Source organism: Corythoichthys intestinalis, chromosome 6 (assembly GCF_030265065.1).
Source record: "Corythoichthys intestinalis isolate RoL2023-P3 chromosome 6, ASM3026506v1, whole genome shotgun sequence".
Taxonomy (NCBI): domain Eukaryota; kingdom Metazoa; phylum Chordata; class Actinopteri; order Syngnathiformes; family Syngnathidae; genus Corythoichthys; species Corythoichthys intestinalis.
In genome coordinates, this window is record NC_080400.1 from 19632816 (window position 1) to 19649270 (window position 16455).

Sequence of the window (16455 nt, forward strand, 5' to 3'; positions counted from 1 at the left end):
AACTATTTACATTTTTTATTTTATTTTAGCGAATGTAAAAATACATCTTATGTGGGAGTGTATGTTCACTGACAATGGTTTACGGTTACCTGTGTAATCCAGCATTTAAAATGGTAGTGTCCTATTTTTACGAAAAAGTTACCAAGGTTGCCAGCTAGCGCGCGGTACCTGACTTAAATGTTGCCTCAGTCGATCCCTACAAAAAATGTGTTGTCTATTTTTGCACATAAAGTGTGATTTAAAGAATGTTAGAACAATAATAACATAAATTCACAAGTTTGCGGTTTTCATATATTCATTTTGCACTTTTAATAAGAGCTGCTTTTTCGTTTTAGCCAATAGAACAAACTTTCAAATGCTATGATTAAAATACCCTTTTTGTTTTTCCCGTTGTACCAAACTCGTACTGAACCGTGACCCTTTTACTGAGGTATGTACCAGAAGCGGGCTGAGAGAATGTGTTATAGTCAGATGAAACCAAAATAGAACTTTTTGGTAGAAACACAGGTTCTCTTGTTTGGAAGAGAAAGAATACTGAATTGCATGCATGTACTGTTACACCTCTAATCATACATAACACATTTTATTACTTGAAATTAATGCACTGTATACAACCTATTGAAAGGCCACTTCGACGAAACGTAAACAAAGTTGCAGTTGTTTTTTTCTAAATTAAAGAGTCGCTTCTCTGCTTCATCAGACTGATGTCTGTATCTCTCCTCATCGAATACATGAGCTGCAAGACTGAACAGTCTCTCACTGGTAGGGCCATATCCAAGTAGCTGTAAGTCTTTAATACGCAGGTCAAGTGAAGTCGCTACGATATACACATCTTTGTGAAAAGTGCACAAAGACGAGCGAGAGCCGTAGAAATGCATTAGGGGAGTTTATCTCATTAGTTAGCTGCTCAAAGGGGGTCAAGTGCTAATAGTTTGAAGGAGCCAATAGCTATTTGCTTAGGTCAACGCAACTTCCAGTTTAGGGCTGCAGCTATCAATTATTTTAGTAGTTGATTAATCGATGAACTAGTTAGTTTGAATAATTGAGTGATTGGATAAAGAACATCAAAAATTAAAATACCTGCGCTGAGCCACAAATGGTATTAAAATATGAATAAATGAGGATCTAAGTACAACAAAAGAACAATTGGCTAACTTAAATAGCAAAAGTCTGCCAGTTTGAATGCTATAAAATGCTAACGTTTTTTTCTTTTTATGATGCTCTTAACAAATGGTTCAAACACATACTCCCACAAAAAAACTGCTAAATATACTTATAAACTGAATTAGGACAGCATTAAAAAAAACAGCTCAAACAAAAACTTAGCTTATGTTGGTCTTAACAGGGAGGAGCTGGATTCAGCAATGTAAAATGAAATTGTAAAATGAAGTTATGTCATATTCACAGTTGCCACTAGAGGGCAGAAGAGGTGTGCAAAATTTCCGATTCTTAGATTATTCGCGATTCAGCCGTGGAAGATTCGAGAACGATTCACAAACATCCAAATTCCGATTATTGAAATATGCCAAGTAAAGTGGAAGTACAACACACTCAGCGCGCCGCGCGGTCTTCGGTACGCATGGAGGAACGGCGCGAGAGTAGCTTAACATCATACTTCTCATTACCTGGCCCCTCGGGTAATGCCAATGCTCAACTCACGGCTCTAGCTAAACTCATGCCACGAGATAAAAAAACACAACAATATACCTGACTGCTGCCGAAAAGCTGCTACAAAGTACATCCACATAATATATATATATGATCTTTATTCCGGAATCTCACAGTGGGTCCATAGCACACACACACCAACAAAGAGAAAAAAAAAAAAAAAAAAAGAATACCGTACATACGGAGACATAATAATAAAGTGACTTGGAAGGGAAAAAAAAAAAAAACAGAACAACAAGGAAGCACTGGCAATCAGTGCACAACAAACAGGCTTTTGTGCCAATGGCACCACAGGCTCGAACTAAATCTAAAGCTCATTGTAGGGTCTGTTAAATTCATTATAATATTATTTCCAGACTCATTTAGCCGACACATGAAGCTGTACATCAATTTTCTTAAAAGCGCTTCAAATGTGGGTAATCCAGAGCTAACAAATAATTGACTGGCGCTGTACCATCTAGGCACACGCAGTAACAGCCTCAGGGCATCATTGTAGGCTACGTTGAGCCTCTGCATGGATTTAGCTGTGTACCTTGACCACAGGTGAGCTGTGTAAAATGGTGTGCAGTATGCCTTAAACAGCGAGGTCTTAACGTGGGGGGAGCACATAGAAAATCTTCTTTTGAGCATATTTGCCTGTGCATAAAGTTTACAACATTGACGATGAATATCCCTGTCATCCGACAAGTCTTCAGATATGAAGTGGCGGAGGTATTTGGCTTCATTGCAAATATTCATAGCTATTTTGCCAAGAAAGAACTGAGGGAATATAGCCGCCCTATCTTCTTTAGAACGGACAATCATGATATTACTTTTCTCTGCGTTATATTTGATGTCAAAATGATCACCAAATTCGGAACATATCGAGAGTAACTCCTGCAAGCCAGCACTGCATGGGGAGAGCACCACCACATCATCTGCGTACATAAGATGGTTAATGACAGTGTCTCCTACAACACCTCCCGTATTACACTTATTGAGTCGGCTGGATAAGTCGTCCATGAAAACATTGAACAAATATGGAGAGAGAATTCCTCCCTGTCTTACACCATTACCCACTTTAAAGCAAGCAGAGACCGAGCCACCCCATTTTATGCGAACAAGTTGATTTGCATACCAGAAGGCCAGAATACGGATTATGTATTTGGGCACCCCTCTTTTTGCTAACATAAGAAAAAGTTTGCTGTGATTGATCCGGTCAAAGGCTTTCGATGAGTCAATGAAGCATAAAAACATTGTTGAGTTTAGGCTTCGATATTTAAATAATAGCTCCTTCAGAGCAAATATACACATGTCGGTTCCATGTTTCCTTTTAAACCCGAACTGATTGTCGCTTGTCGAAATAAATGAAACAATTCTGCCCAGTATGATTGACTCTAGAACTTTAGAGAGCACACTGGCCAGGGCAATAGGTCTGTAATTATCTTTACTATTGATTTTACCAGCCTTGTCTTTTAAGATAGGCACAAGTTGTACTGCCATCATAGAGTCAGGTAAGATGCCATGCTTAAAAAACCCGTAAAAACACAAGGCAAGAAGAGGGATTATTTTCTGACTGGCATGTTTTAAATGCTCAGCTGTAATACAATCGGCACCACCAGCCTTATTGTTTTCTAGTTCAGTAATAGCTTTGTGGATTTCATCCGGGGTTATCACTAAAATCTCACTGAGGTCAACATTATCCGGTATGTATATATCACTCTTAATACAGTTAAACAGCTAATAGTAGTGCTGTCTCCATAATTCCGCAATGTTATTCGAGCCACATACTCCGTTAATGTTAAAAGGTAAGGGAGCTTTACAATTATTCAATATTTTCACCTCTTTCCAAAAGTCACAGTATCTATGATTACTAAGTTTGCCAGCAAGGGAGTCTGCCCTCATACTGGCCTCATTCCTACTAATAAAACGTACAGCAAGCTTAAACCTTGCATTTGTGCGCTTTTTATTCTCAAAAAGAGGCCCACATCTAATTCTGCCAGATGCCGCCCATTCCTTAAATAAATAATGTTACGGTAGATATCATTTATATAGGATTAGATGCAATATAGATTCGGTAGCATTAGCAGCACATCTACAAAAAGCTAGATGCGGGCGTTAGTAAACGGCCGCCATCTTAAAGCAGTACACTTCCCTGCAAGGCTGTTGTAGCGAACCAAATTAACTTTTTATCTAAAATACTCCTAAATCGGTAAAATATTGATTTGAATATATCTTTAAAATAGTTTTAAAACTTTCACATATCGAAAGTAGACAAAAGGGAAATTATGGAATAACGGGAGCAATTTTAACAACTGTAACGGTTGATTCACAACATTAAATTAATTGAATGTAGTTTAAAGCTGCTGATACAGAATGGGGACTGGAGTTTTTTTATTTACTGTTATTTTTGTATATTTGTTTACTGTTATATGTTAACTTGATACTGAAATAGTAGTTTGGTTTAGCCTGAGAGTATTTTGAACAATTTTGGAACTAATGTACAAAACATTAAAAGGAGGGGGGGTGCATCAATAATCGTTTCATAATCGAATCGGAGCCTCTGAATCATAATCGTAATCGAATCGTTAGGTGCCCAAAGATTCCCAGCTCTAGAGGGCAGTGTATCGACCCAAATAAATAAAACTAAATGCAAATACTTTCAAAACAAAACATTACAACGCCACTTCAAATAAACGAATACTCGAAGCAGCAAGTTTTAATTCGGATCTTTTTTTCTAATCGAATTACTCCAGTTAATCGATTAATCGTTGCAGCATTAGTCCGGTTTGATAATTTTATTTCAGTAAAAAAGTGTTTTGGACCAAAACTGTATTTTTATAACATTTTGGCAGAAAAATTTATGGCCAATGAATTTTTAATACATCCCTAAGACCAACCATCACTTTTCTGTAAACCCCTAAACTGACCAAATTCATTAAATTAATTAAGTTAAATTACACAAGTGTAAACACATAGTAGTTCCACAAAACAAATAATGAACGTTTTGGTCATTCAGCCATTCGGTAAAAGAACTTTTGGTTGCACACGGTTAGAAGATCCGCTTCAGCATCTGATTTCTTCAATATTTGTACATACAAACTTTTCCTAAATAAGGCCTACTGAATTGTGATGACAATGATTATTTCCATTATTCCAAGACGATATTACTTCTTCTCTTCAAAGAAGAGCACATCACTCGTTTTCTCTCATGTATAATCTCCAAACTGCCTTATCTCCATAACAACTGTATCTTGCTGAGCCCTTAGAGAAAGCCCTCAAAGAGCAACACATTTGATGCGGTGGCGGATAATGATACAGGCTATTGAGCTATTGTGCGGCACCAAAGCTACCAAAAGGTCATTAAATTGCAAAACCGTGATGTGTTTTATTACTTGCTAATTGGTGGATTGCACATTAAGAGCGGCGTGATGCCCACAAACAGCTTGCTGAGATATGAGAAGCATGGCCGGGTGTGTTTTAGGTTGAACATACGGGTGACATTTGCGCAGAAAAAGTCATGCTGTGATGGAAGCATTTCAAATGCGTGCTTCAATAGTATTTTTCATTATAGCAGACTCTTTTTTCAGTGTGTACTGTAGTTCATGGTTCATTTTAATATTACTGACTGACATGCGTGTCACATCAATGGGGGATGTGTGTGTCGTAACTCCCCCGCTTTTTCGACACTCACTCCTTTATGCCGTGATTGGCCTCTGGGCCTGACTTTGGTCAGCCCTGTCTAATGCAAAATACATAAAAGTGTTAGTAGGAAGACAATAGCAAGCAGTCATTGCATATACCATATAAACCCTGCAGGTACACTTACGCATCAGACCTCATTAGCATCAAAGATAGCAAATATAGTGGCCGGATGACTTAATCACTTGTCTTGCAAAAGTGCCATCAGCTTCTCATTCTTTCAACTTTGAGCTAATTAGTCATAAAGACGCAATGCTGCGAGCTGACAAGTGTTCAAGCAACCTGCAGCGAGAGCAACTGTACAGCTTTTTATCACGCTGTGCTGTAATGCTTATTGGCCCCTTGCAGCAGCCAGCTTGAGCACAACAGAGGGGGGCAAATTGGTGAGCGTTGTCTACATTCATTCAGTTCAATTACAGATTTGCTCATTAATTGACTGGTCTATTGACTTCTAACTAAGTGCTTGACAGAATAAACCACTAAGCAGAAATAATTGAATTTCCTTCAACAACTGTTGATGAAAAACAATCTGGCATTTTCTCATATTTAGGCGCATAATGTTTGCATTGTGGACTTTAATTCGAAAGGCCCAGGAGTGAAAGTGAGCCGGAACGCGCCGGATTGGCGTTCCGCCATGAAATACGAAAGCTGAACGCCGTTCTGGCATACGGTGCTTCGATCCCAAAAATATGACGGCAACTGCCAAAACCCCATGTTTAAAAAAAAACCCTGCCACGTTGCCACACACGCATCTCTAATAAGAACAATCTGCTAACGTGTTAAGTGTTAACAACAAGCCTAATAAAAAGCTTGTGTAGAGTAATCCGTTTCCACCGATATTTATTATTCATTTATTTATTATAGGTAGTTTTCCCATCTTCTCTCTGTATCTGACGAGTCGCGTCGCCACTCACAGTGCACATCCACTGCAGGGCACGCAGCAAAAAAAAACAGAAAAGAAAAAACGTGGGCTCTGCTGTTCGTTCAATGGCGTACCGCACGCAGGCTGTTTTTAGACCGTGACGTTGCATCGTAAAGCGGAAGTAAAGCCGAAGTGGGACATTATAGACCCACCCTCGCATAGACACAACCTAATTAGTGCTACTTTTCTACGGTAATCTTTGAAAAACGAACATACCGATCACGCTTTGCTTTTTTGGAACTTTTAGAAACGACTCTAGACATTACGACACATGAGGAATGTTTTCTTCAAACGTTTCCGGAAACCAAAAACTCGGGAGGAAAAAATGTGAAGACCGAATCAACTTGCGCAGACTTTAACACCAGCTCGGCGAATCCATTCACGTTTCACATGCAGTAAACATTATGTTGGGTTGGCATGGTCTTTCAGAGGACGAAGAGGTAAGCCATTTTTATATTTTTAACTTATTTTTTTAGCGTAACGTTGTGACGTACTGCTTCTGTCTGACAATGAATGACCTGAAAAGAATTACAATAGTATCTGACTGCCACTGTTACCGTTTCTGTTATATATATATATATATATAAAACCAACAACTTTAGTAAGGGAGAAGTGTAAATAAATTATAGGATTAAGATGTGTTATCAATGAAAAAATTAAAAGTGTTCGTTGGCTGTCACTGAGTAGCATTTGCGATCGCTACACATAGCTAACTAAATTACCCCCAAGAACGGTAAGACAACCAGGACAACCAGAGGATATATAAGAAAGACAGGGCTGATGGTAAAGGATAGCTTGTTGAAACAGGAGAATGTCATTGTCAGTCTCGTCGATAAAAAAGCTAAAGCTATGCTTAAGTCGGCTCGTCTTTTTCAGCTTTCGACACTAAAGCCATCTCTTTAACTGAACATTTTTATGTTCTTCCACATCTTTGCCAGTCAATTTGGCACCAGGCACATAATTTTCGGAGAGAATTGGTAGGTTTAGCTCTGTAAACATCTCCTTCATACACGATTTCCATTCATTTCCTATTAGGGACAAACGGTGGCTTGTCCCTACTTAGCAACAGTAGCTAATGTCATAAATATTAATGAGCGGATGTGATGTGTTGCTTGCGGTACGCCATTGGCTGACATACTGACATGTGATCAGCATGGATAGTTATCTGTGATTGGTTCAAATGCACCTTTTTTTGGAACAACAAATAGAGGGGGGGAAAACTGGTTTAATTAGAGAGGCATTGCAACGGAAATCTGATCAGATCTTTAAGAGAAAGAAAAGAGTTGAATGAGGTTTATTTTATTTGATTTTATTTGAGTGGCTCAGAACATTTTCCATGTTAATGTGCACTTTGAACTTACTTTGTTCATTTCTGTAAGGTTACTTATCATTAAAAAGTCAATGTTTGCTTTGTCTTCAAAATATATTCCGTTTCAATGTGCATAATGTATGATATTTGTACTTTTTTTTAATGTATGCTACTTATATCTTTATTATTATTATTATTATTTTTAAAGTCAGTATTAATATTATCTTAAATTTTAAATTACATCCTATGTTCTTGAATAGTTAAAATTGAAGTTTTGCTTTTAGATTTGAGGAAATATAAAAATTAGATTTTTGGATGTTTTGGATGAAATTTTGTAAATCAGTGAAAAATACAATTTTAAATGGGAAATCAGTTTCTCATTTATGCCTGCCTCGGTGCAGATTAACCACACGCAAAGGAGCTGATCTTGCCTACAGCAAAAAATACATAAAAACTGCCCCCCACCCCCCCCCCCCCCGCCCCCCGTCCATTGACACTGTCTTTTTTGTTCTACTTTTTGTTTTTTTGGTCAAATTGTTTGGCATATTGTCGTCGTAAGAAGTTTGCTAATCAGTTTTAATTTTTTATTACTGATTGATTGTATGAAATGGTCAAAAATCTACCTTGACTATTTTTAATTTTTTCCCCCAGGCAAATTAATGAGCTTTAAGGCTTTTCTGTAATAAACAAAATAATATTAATAAAGCTTATTCTTAATAAAGTTCTTTAATCTAAGTTGATCTATATTACATTTTCCTTTATTTTATGTACTTCCTTTATATGTAAGGCTGAGACTGGCGTGGAACAACACTCTTTATTCAGTGTTCTACTCATCACATGTGCACATGACACGTCAGAGAGTTTCCTTTTTACTGTAATACCACACCCACAGGGAGCGCATACCACACCCACCAGGAGTGCAAAACTATGGCAACAGCAGTGTGACATAAATATGTTACCCAATGTTATGCAGAGGTGTACTTTTACTATTAATAATTTTAGAGACAAATGATACCATTTGCAGTGGCTGCAGAGAGTTGGGGCGACGCGAAACATTTACGTCTTCCTGGGGGAGTGTAATAGAAAATATTTTAGAAGTACTGTTGAACATACTGGAGGTCAATATCCCAAGTATTGTCTGAAATACGCTCAAATTCCTCATTAAAACAGCCAAAAAATGTCACTATTTTTTTTTTTTTTTTTTTTTTGGACTGGAAACAATCTTTTCGCAAGTGTGACGCAAGAGACATCATCCAATCAGTAGCCGTATATTTTTGGAAGGTACCTCTCATGAAACCGGTCTCAATTGGATCTTTTTCAGATTGATATGTACAATATACAGTATTTGTATCTTATATATGAAGCAAACTAACGTGTCAGGTTACTTTATAAGCAAATGTAGGGGAAAACATTTAAATCGAGATTGCATTTAAAAAAAAGTTGAGTACACTGTTGAAACTGAAAGAGCGGAAGTATTGTTGAGTAGGTTTAGGGTCAGAGGTAGTGATAAGATATACAATTGACAAAAAACAGTTATAATGAATTAAGGGCTATTATAAATACAGGCAATTATGAAGAACATATACTGTATATATGTAGACTGTATATATATACATATACACACAAGTCCTTTTTGGATTCTATTTTATATATCGTTCAGACAGCCATAAGGCCACTAGCATTTGGCAGCTTAGGCCTTGCAGTTAAACACATTTCCTCATCCATGGCTCAATAACTGACATTCAAGTGGTGTTGCAAACCGGGCAAAATCCCTGAACCATTTTTAGTAGCTTCATGGGCTTCAAACTGCGCCAAGGTTTAGTACAATTTAAACCATCCATGGCATTTTTTTTAAACAGCAGAAGGCTTTTTACTAGTGTTTCCATTTGTCCCTTTGGGTTAGGGTAAGGAAACAAAGTTTGTTACACAGAAACAAAAGTACGCATCCTGCATTGTGTTTTCAATGGTCAAACTCATCTCCTTGGTCAAGGTACTGTTGCTTGCCATGATGATAATGGAAGAGAGCATAAGAGTGTGGGGGATAAGAGGTTTTAGTGAAGCTTGAGTAAAAAGCATCTACCAAATGATAATTATTTGTTTTCTTGTTCTTCTCTGTGTACTTTATTTTCACTGATTGTATTTTTTTTGTGTGGTCTGCCAGTTATTGCTGAGGGGACTTTAAAAGCAACTAGGTTGTTTAAAAAAAAAAAAAAAGTTTATCTCAGAGTTCATGTTTGCACTTTTTAAAAAAGTATTAAAAAATACAAACACCCACACACACAAAGTAGGCTCAAGACCTTAAGGGTTAATTATGTATTTTTAAATTTATCATTATTTTTTAAATTAAAAATACATTGTTGATAATTATTGTTTTTCCATGTGCTTATATCACTCAAACATGTACCTAATTAATTCAGGTTTGAGTTAAATTATTATATTATAATTACAGGTAGTCCCCAGGTTACGAATGAGTTCCGTTCCTGCGCTGGCGAAGTAACCCGAATTTCTGCATAAGTCGGCACGAACCTTTTAAATACTCCTAAATACCCCCTAAATTGCAAAATGACTATTCCAAAACATGTATTATACATCATTGTACCGTTTTCGCCAAGACATTAGAGCTATGTCCTAGCCTGACAGCGAGCTAAACTCGGAAACGACGATGTCATACGTCTGTGTGGTTTGCTGACTTTATTCAGCTGCTCATGACATCAACACTTACAGAATGAAACTAAAATAAAAATGAAATTAAATCAGTTTCATCTTCAATAACAGCAATTCAAATTTGTGTTTATAACTAGCTGCTGATACAGAAATAACAATCCACACAAACGATTAGCATGTATCAGCGTACGCACATCATCAAAAACAATCACATAAACTCGCCCCAAGTATTCGACCACAATTGAAAACGCACAATAAACAATTCAAAAGGTGTTATATACAGGTGTTGCCTCTGTGGATGCTTCACAAGCAACAAATCTGCGCGCAGGCCCTCTCTCTCTAACTCGGCTGCACGACTTCTTCATGTGTGCGTGTGCGCTCTTCCTCGTGAGTGTGCCTGCGCTCTTCTTTGTGTGCGCAAATGTGTTGTTCTTCGTGTGTACATATGCTCTTACTCACATGTGGAAGTAATACCTGCTCTCTGCTTTCTGGGCGAAAATAAAAGCTTGCACCGCAAAACAAAAGTCTACATTATTTAAAACAAAACAAACAAACAAACAAACAAAAAAACAACGACTGGAGAAAGTAGCGGACGAGAGTCCGGGGTGGTAAAGTCGAAATTACTAAGTCGGGTACGTCGTAACCCGGGGACTACCTGTATTAATAATAATAATAATAAAACACTTTTCACATACAAAAAAAATAATTACCATATTTTTCGGACAGTTTTTTTCATAGTTTGGCTGGAGGTGCGACTTATTCTCAGGAGCGACTTATGTATGAAATTATTAACACATTAGGATATCATTTCACATGTTATTTTGGTGTTTTGGAGTGACACTGATGGTTTGGTGTCTTATTAGCATGTTCTTTATGCTATAGTAATACTGAATAACTTAATAGCTATGGCCATGTTTGCGTTCTGCCTTTGTCAATGTGTGTTCAATTGTATTATTGACTTTTTTACATTGAAATGCATGCTTTTAGTTTGTGGAGCTTTCACGCCCACGTGGGGGCGCACTTGCACTTGATTACATGAAGAAGAGCGCTCACACACCAGAAGAAGATGGACAGCTATGCAGCTCTGCGTGAGTGGGCGAGTTGGCGAGAGAGAAACACAGCTGTGAACCTACGTTCATTGTTTATGCTTGTAAAATATCTCTACAGAGGCAACGCCTGTGTGTATCATATTTTCTGTTGTTGTTGTGTGTTTTCTACCCGCGATCGGCCAGTTTGTGGTTGTTTGAACGATGTGCTAATGCTAGCGAACGCATGCTAACCGTCTGTGTCATTGCTGTAGTAGCACCTAATTATCATTTATTTACGTTGATGTGAACCTGTTTGGTATCGAGGACGAAATTGATTCAGCAAAATATACGAACGTCCAGCATTGTCATTTGGGAGTTTAGCTCGCTGTATAGCCAGGACCAAGCCGTAGCGTCCTGGTGAGGACAGTATATTCGCATGTTGTTGTTCATGCACTGTACACTATACACTACACTTACAGTATTCAGCATGTTGTTCTCTATTGTATTTTTATATTAAATTGCCTTTCAAGAGGACGTATCTATGTTTGGGATTTTATCAAGTAAATTTCCTCCAAAAATGCTACTTATAATCCTGTGCAATTTACATATGTTTTTTTTCTCTTCGTTGGGTATTTTATGGCTGGTGCAACTTATACTCAGGTGCAACTTGTAGCCCGAAAAATATGGTAATGGTTGACGGTTATCGGGTTATGTTTTTTCAGGGAGCTGGCAGCCCTACTTGCTAAAGCCACTTTTGATGAAAACACCAAAATGTTTAGAGCATGCGATTTTGCAAAGCTAGGAAAGGTTTATGTGGACGGCTGGACTGGACGGACCATCTTGCCATTTTGCAACTCTGCTAAATGTCAACTGTTGAGCGATGGAAAAGGGAATCATGAGCTTACACATACTGTTAAGCAAAAACGTTCAAATGCAGATGGCTTTATTTCTGTTCGAATGATACCTGAAACAAAATAGCAAAAGAAGCAAAGCTATGAGCTGGCAAGTCTGCAATTCCTACACAGTGAATGAAGACACAACAACAGATTTAATAAGGACGCAGTCAGGAAAACAACTGGCTAGGACATCTGCCACAATTACAGTCGTTAACTGGATAAATGTCATACTTGTATAATTTGGTGTTTGTTTTTCATGTGGTAGGTACTGTGGTTTTGGATGGGAAGTTCAAGTTGCAGATGCTTTCAGCCTTTAAAGGTCTGTTTGGCCTTTCTAAAGAAATACTGTAAATCTATGTTCAATGTTGGTGTATGTGTGCGTGTCCGTGTGTGTGTGTGGACTGACCGGGGTGCCAGCGAAGGGAGCATGTTCACAGTTCTCTTGCCAGGAGCGGTTGAGGCTTAGCACAAAATCCTCAAAGAATGGATGCGTTTGGTTGAAAACAGAAAAACCGACAATGTTGACCCGCTGGTCTGCCACGTCGTCCAATTGCAGCATGGAGAACTCCTGCGGGGCAAAATCACATACTATAAATGCAGCACACACACACTTTAAACTACAGCGCTAACAACAACAACAGCATCCTTTGATTCCATGATATTTTCTATATCAAGTTTGGACAACCTTTTATGTTACATTTTATGAGAATTTGTGCGACACCTGCTCTGAGAGGTTGTTGTAAATCGCTGTTTTATCGACTTCAATCATTTCGCTTGAGTGAGCAAAAAATGAAAGCATCATATCACACTTGGCCATATAATTCCTAACATACGGATCATAATATGAACAACACATTTTAAAGCTCCCAGGCTTGAATTATAAGACTAGGGAAAGAACGAGGCAAACAAAACAAGGACAGTGAGCTAATAAAAACAATTGATTAACAGAGCAGTACACTGGCAGAAAGCAGAGGGGTGGGGTTTGAATGTAAAATACAAATTTGTTTCTCTCGCTTTTTGGGATGTGCTGGGATGTGCATCCTTCCACAGAGAAAACGCTGAGAGAGGACAAGCGCAGTTCGAAATGAGAAGGTGAAGGGAGTAAAGCAGGCGAAAGAGAGGAGGGACCGGGGCTGGTGGGGGGGTTGAACATTTCCTGAAGCATAACTGAGGTGTCAGAAACAGCAACCAACCAACCTTCAGGTGGCAGCTCTGGCAGAGCCTGTGTGCTATATTTGACAGACTGACAGTCACCCAGTGAGGCCACAGATTGTGAAGATAAACATGGATGAATGGTGAGGAAAATAAATATATGGAGCAGACGACCAACTGTGGTAAATTACTGTGTTATTTTTATGTCAGTAGAATAAAGTAGTCATTAACAGTTGTATAAGGTTAGAGGTTCTAAACTATATTAGGCCCCAAGCGACCCTTACAAAGATGCAGTGTTAAAAATGGATGGATGGATTAACTGTTGTCAAGGGTTAGACCAATGTGTTCCCCTCTTTGTCAATACTTGGTGCATAGTATCTGCATTTTAATAACAAAATTCAAGCTGATGCCAGAAATTAATGTGAACAATTTGGCCCTCATCCAAAATAAATCAGCCTTTACCGAGGTATCCTGCCGTCATTCTAGTTAAAAAACACAACTTGAAGGAGTCACCTTAAAGCAGTCGTTCTTAAACTGGGTTCGATCGAGCCCCAGGGGTTCGGTGAGTAAGTCTACGGGGTTCGGTGAAGGTTAAGACCTGCAGAGCCCATTTTTCGTACGCTGACTAAATCTAAGCAACGTGGCTTTTTAGACCAGATTTTAGGCATGTCTGCCCCAGATTTACAGGCTTTATTCCATTTCTTTCAAATTTGAAGGGAGGAGAAACTGCTTTGCTCAGTGGAAGCAAAGCACTTCATACTTTGTATGATGAAGTAAAATACAGTGATGGGCAACGTAGACTCAAATTTTGACCTGTTTTAAAAATACGCTGTCAAAATGATAAGAAATTTGGACGGAAATTCGCTTAAATACATTGGTTTTGAATTTGCACATGCAAACTTGTGTGCAGTACCTTTAGCAAGGTTAAGAAAGACTGGTTTAGAGTAACCAAAGTGTTAGTGGACAGATTTTGTACAGTAGGGCAAATAAGTATTTAATCAACCACCAATGGCGTACAGCATACATGCTATTTTTAGACCGTGACGTCGCATCGTAAAGCGGAAGTAAAGCCGAAGTGGCCGAAAGCCGAAGTGACCCGCCCTCGCATAGAAACAACGTAATTTGTGCTACTTCGCTCCGGTAATCTTTCAAAATCGAACATGCCGATCACACATTGCTTTTTTGGAACATGTAGAAACGACTCTAGACATTACGACACATGAAGGATGTTTTCTTCATACGTTTCTGGAAACCAAAATGTGAAGACCGAATCAACTTGCGCGGACTTTAACATCAGCTCAGTGAATCTTTTTTTTTTTTTTTTTTTTTTAAATTTTTTTTTTATTTTTAACTTATTTTTTAAGCATAACGTCGAGCCATACTGCTTCTGTCAGACAATGAATGACCTGAAAAGAATTACAATGGTATCTGACTGCCACTGTTACAGTTTCTGTTATATATATATATATATTTATTTATATAAGGGCTATCAAAATTATCGCGTTAACGGACGGTAATTAATTTTTTAAAATAATCACGTTAAAATATTTGACGCAATTAACGCACATGCCCCCCTCAAACAGATTAAAATGACAACACAGTGCAATACCAACTTGTTACTTGTGTTTTTTGGAGTTTTGCTGCCCTCTGCTGGCGCTTGGGTACGACTGATTTTATGGGCTTAAGCACCCATGAGCATTGTGTAATCATTGACATCAACAATGGCGGGCTACTAGTTTATTTTTTGATTGAAAATTTTACAAATTGTATTAAAATGAAAACATTAAGAGGGATTTTAATATAAAATTTCTATAACATGTACTAACATTTATCTTTTAAGAACTACAAGTCTTTCTATCCATGGATCGCTTTAACAGAATGTTAAAAATGTCAATGCCATCTTGTTGATTTATTGTTATAATAAACAAATACAGTACTTATGTACCGTATGCTGAATGTTTGTATCCATCTTTTCTCTTATCTTTCCATTCCGACAATAATTTACAGAAAAATATGGCATATTTTATAGATGTCTTGAATTGCGATTAGTTACGATTAATTAATTTTTAAGCTGTAATTAACTCGATTAAATTTTTTAAATTTTAACAGTTGGTGCAAATTTGTCGGCTGCACATCCATGATGCGAATCTCCCGTTCCACCACATCCCAAAGATGCTCTATTGGATTGAGATCTGGTGACTGTGGAGGCCATTTGAGTACAGTGAACTCATTGTCATGTTCAAGAAACCAGTCTGAGATGATTCCAGCTTTATGACATGGCGCATTATCCTGCTGAAAGTAGCCATCAGAAGTTGGGCACATTGTGGTCATAAAGGGATGGACATGGTCAGCAACAATACTCAGGTAGGCTGTGGCATTCCAACGATGCTCAATTGGTACCAAGGGGCCCAAAGAGTGCCAAGAAAATATTCCCCATACCATTACACCACCACCACCAGCCTGAACCGTTGATACAAGGCAGAATGGATCCATGCTTTCATGTTGTTGACACCAAATTCTGACCCTACCATCCGAATGTCGCAGCAGAAATGGAGACTCATCAGACCAGGCAACGTTTTTCCAATCTTCTATTGTCCAATTTTGATGAGTTTGTGCAAATTGTAGCCTCAGTTTCCTGTTCGTAGCTGAAAGGAGTTGCACCCGGAGTGATCTTCTGCTGCTGTAGCCCATCTGCCTCAAACTTCTACGTATTGTGCATTCAGAGATGCTCTTCTGCCTACCTTGGTTGTGACGGGTGGTTATTTGAGTCATTGTTGCCTTTCTATCAGCTCAAACCAGTCTGGCCATTCTCCTCTGACCTCTGGCATCAACAAGGCATTTCCGCCCACAGAACTGCTGCTCACTGGATATTTTTTCTTTTTCGGACCATTCTCTGTAAACCCTAGAGGTGGTTGTGCGTGAAAATCCCAGTAGATCAGCAGTTTCTGAAACACTCAGACAAGCCCTTCTGGCACAAACAACCATACCACGTTCAAAGTCACTCAAATCACCTTTCTTCCCCATACTGATGCTCGGTTTGAAGTGCAGGAGATGGTCTTAAACCATGTCTACATGCCTTAATGCACTGAGTTGCCGCCATAAGTTTGGCTGATTAGAAATTAAGTGTTAACGAGC

General features: G+C 38.3%; 1 protein-coding gene across 10 annotated transcripts in view; it reads right to left on the minus strand.

Annotated features, from left to right (window-relative positions):
* The window catches only part of grik4 (glutamate receptor, ionotropic, kainate 4), a 734878-nt gene that overhangs the window by 147896 nt on the left and 570527 nt on the right, over positions 1-16455 (minus strand). For all 10 annotated transcript variants that reach the window (XM_057839364.1, XM_057839368.1, XM_057839359.1 and 7 more), the window contains one exon: positions 12575-12736. In XM_057839364.1, coding sequence (XP_057695347.1) covers positions 12575-12736 — 162 coding nt within the window. The remainder of the gene's footprint in view (positions 1-12574; positions 12737-16455) is intronic.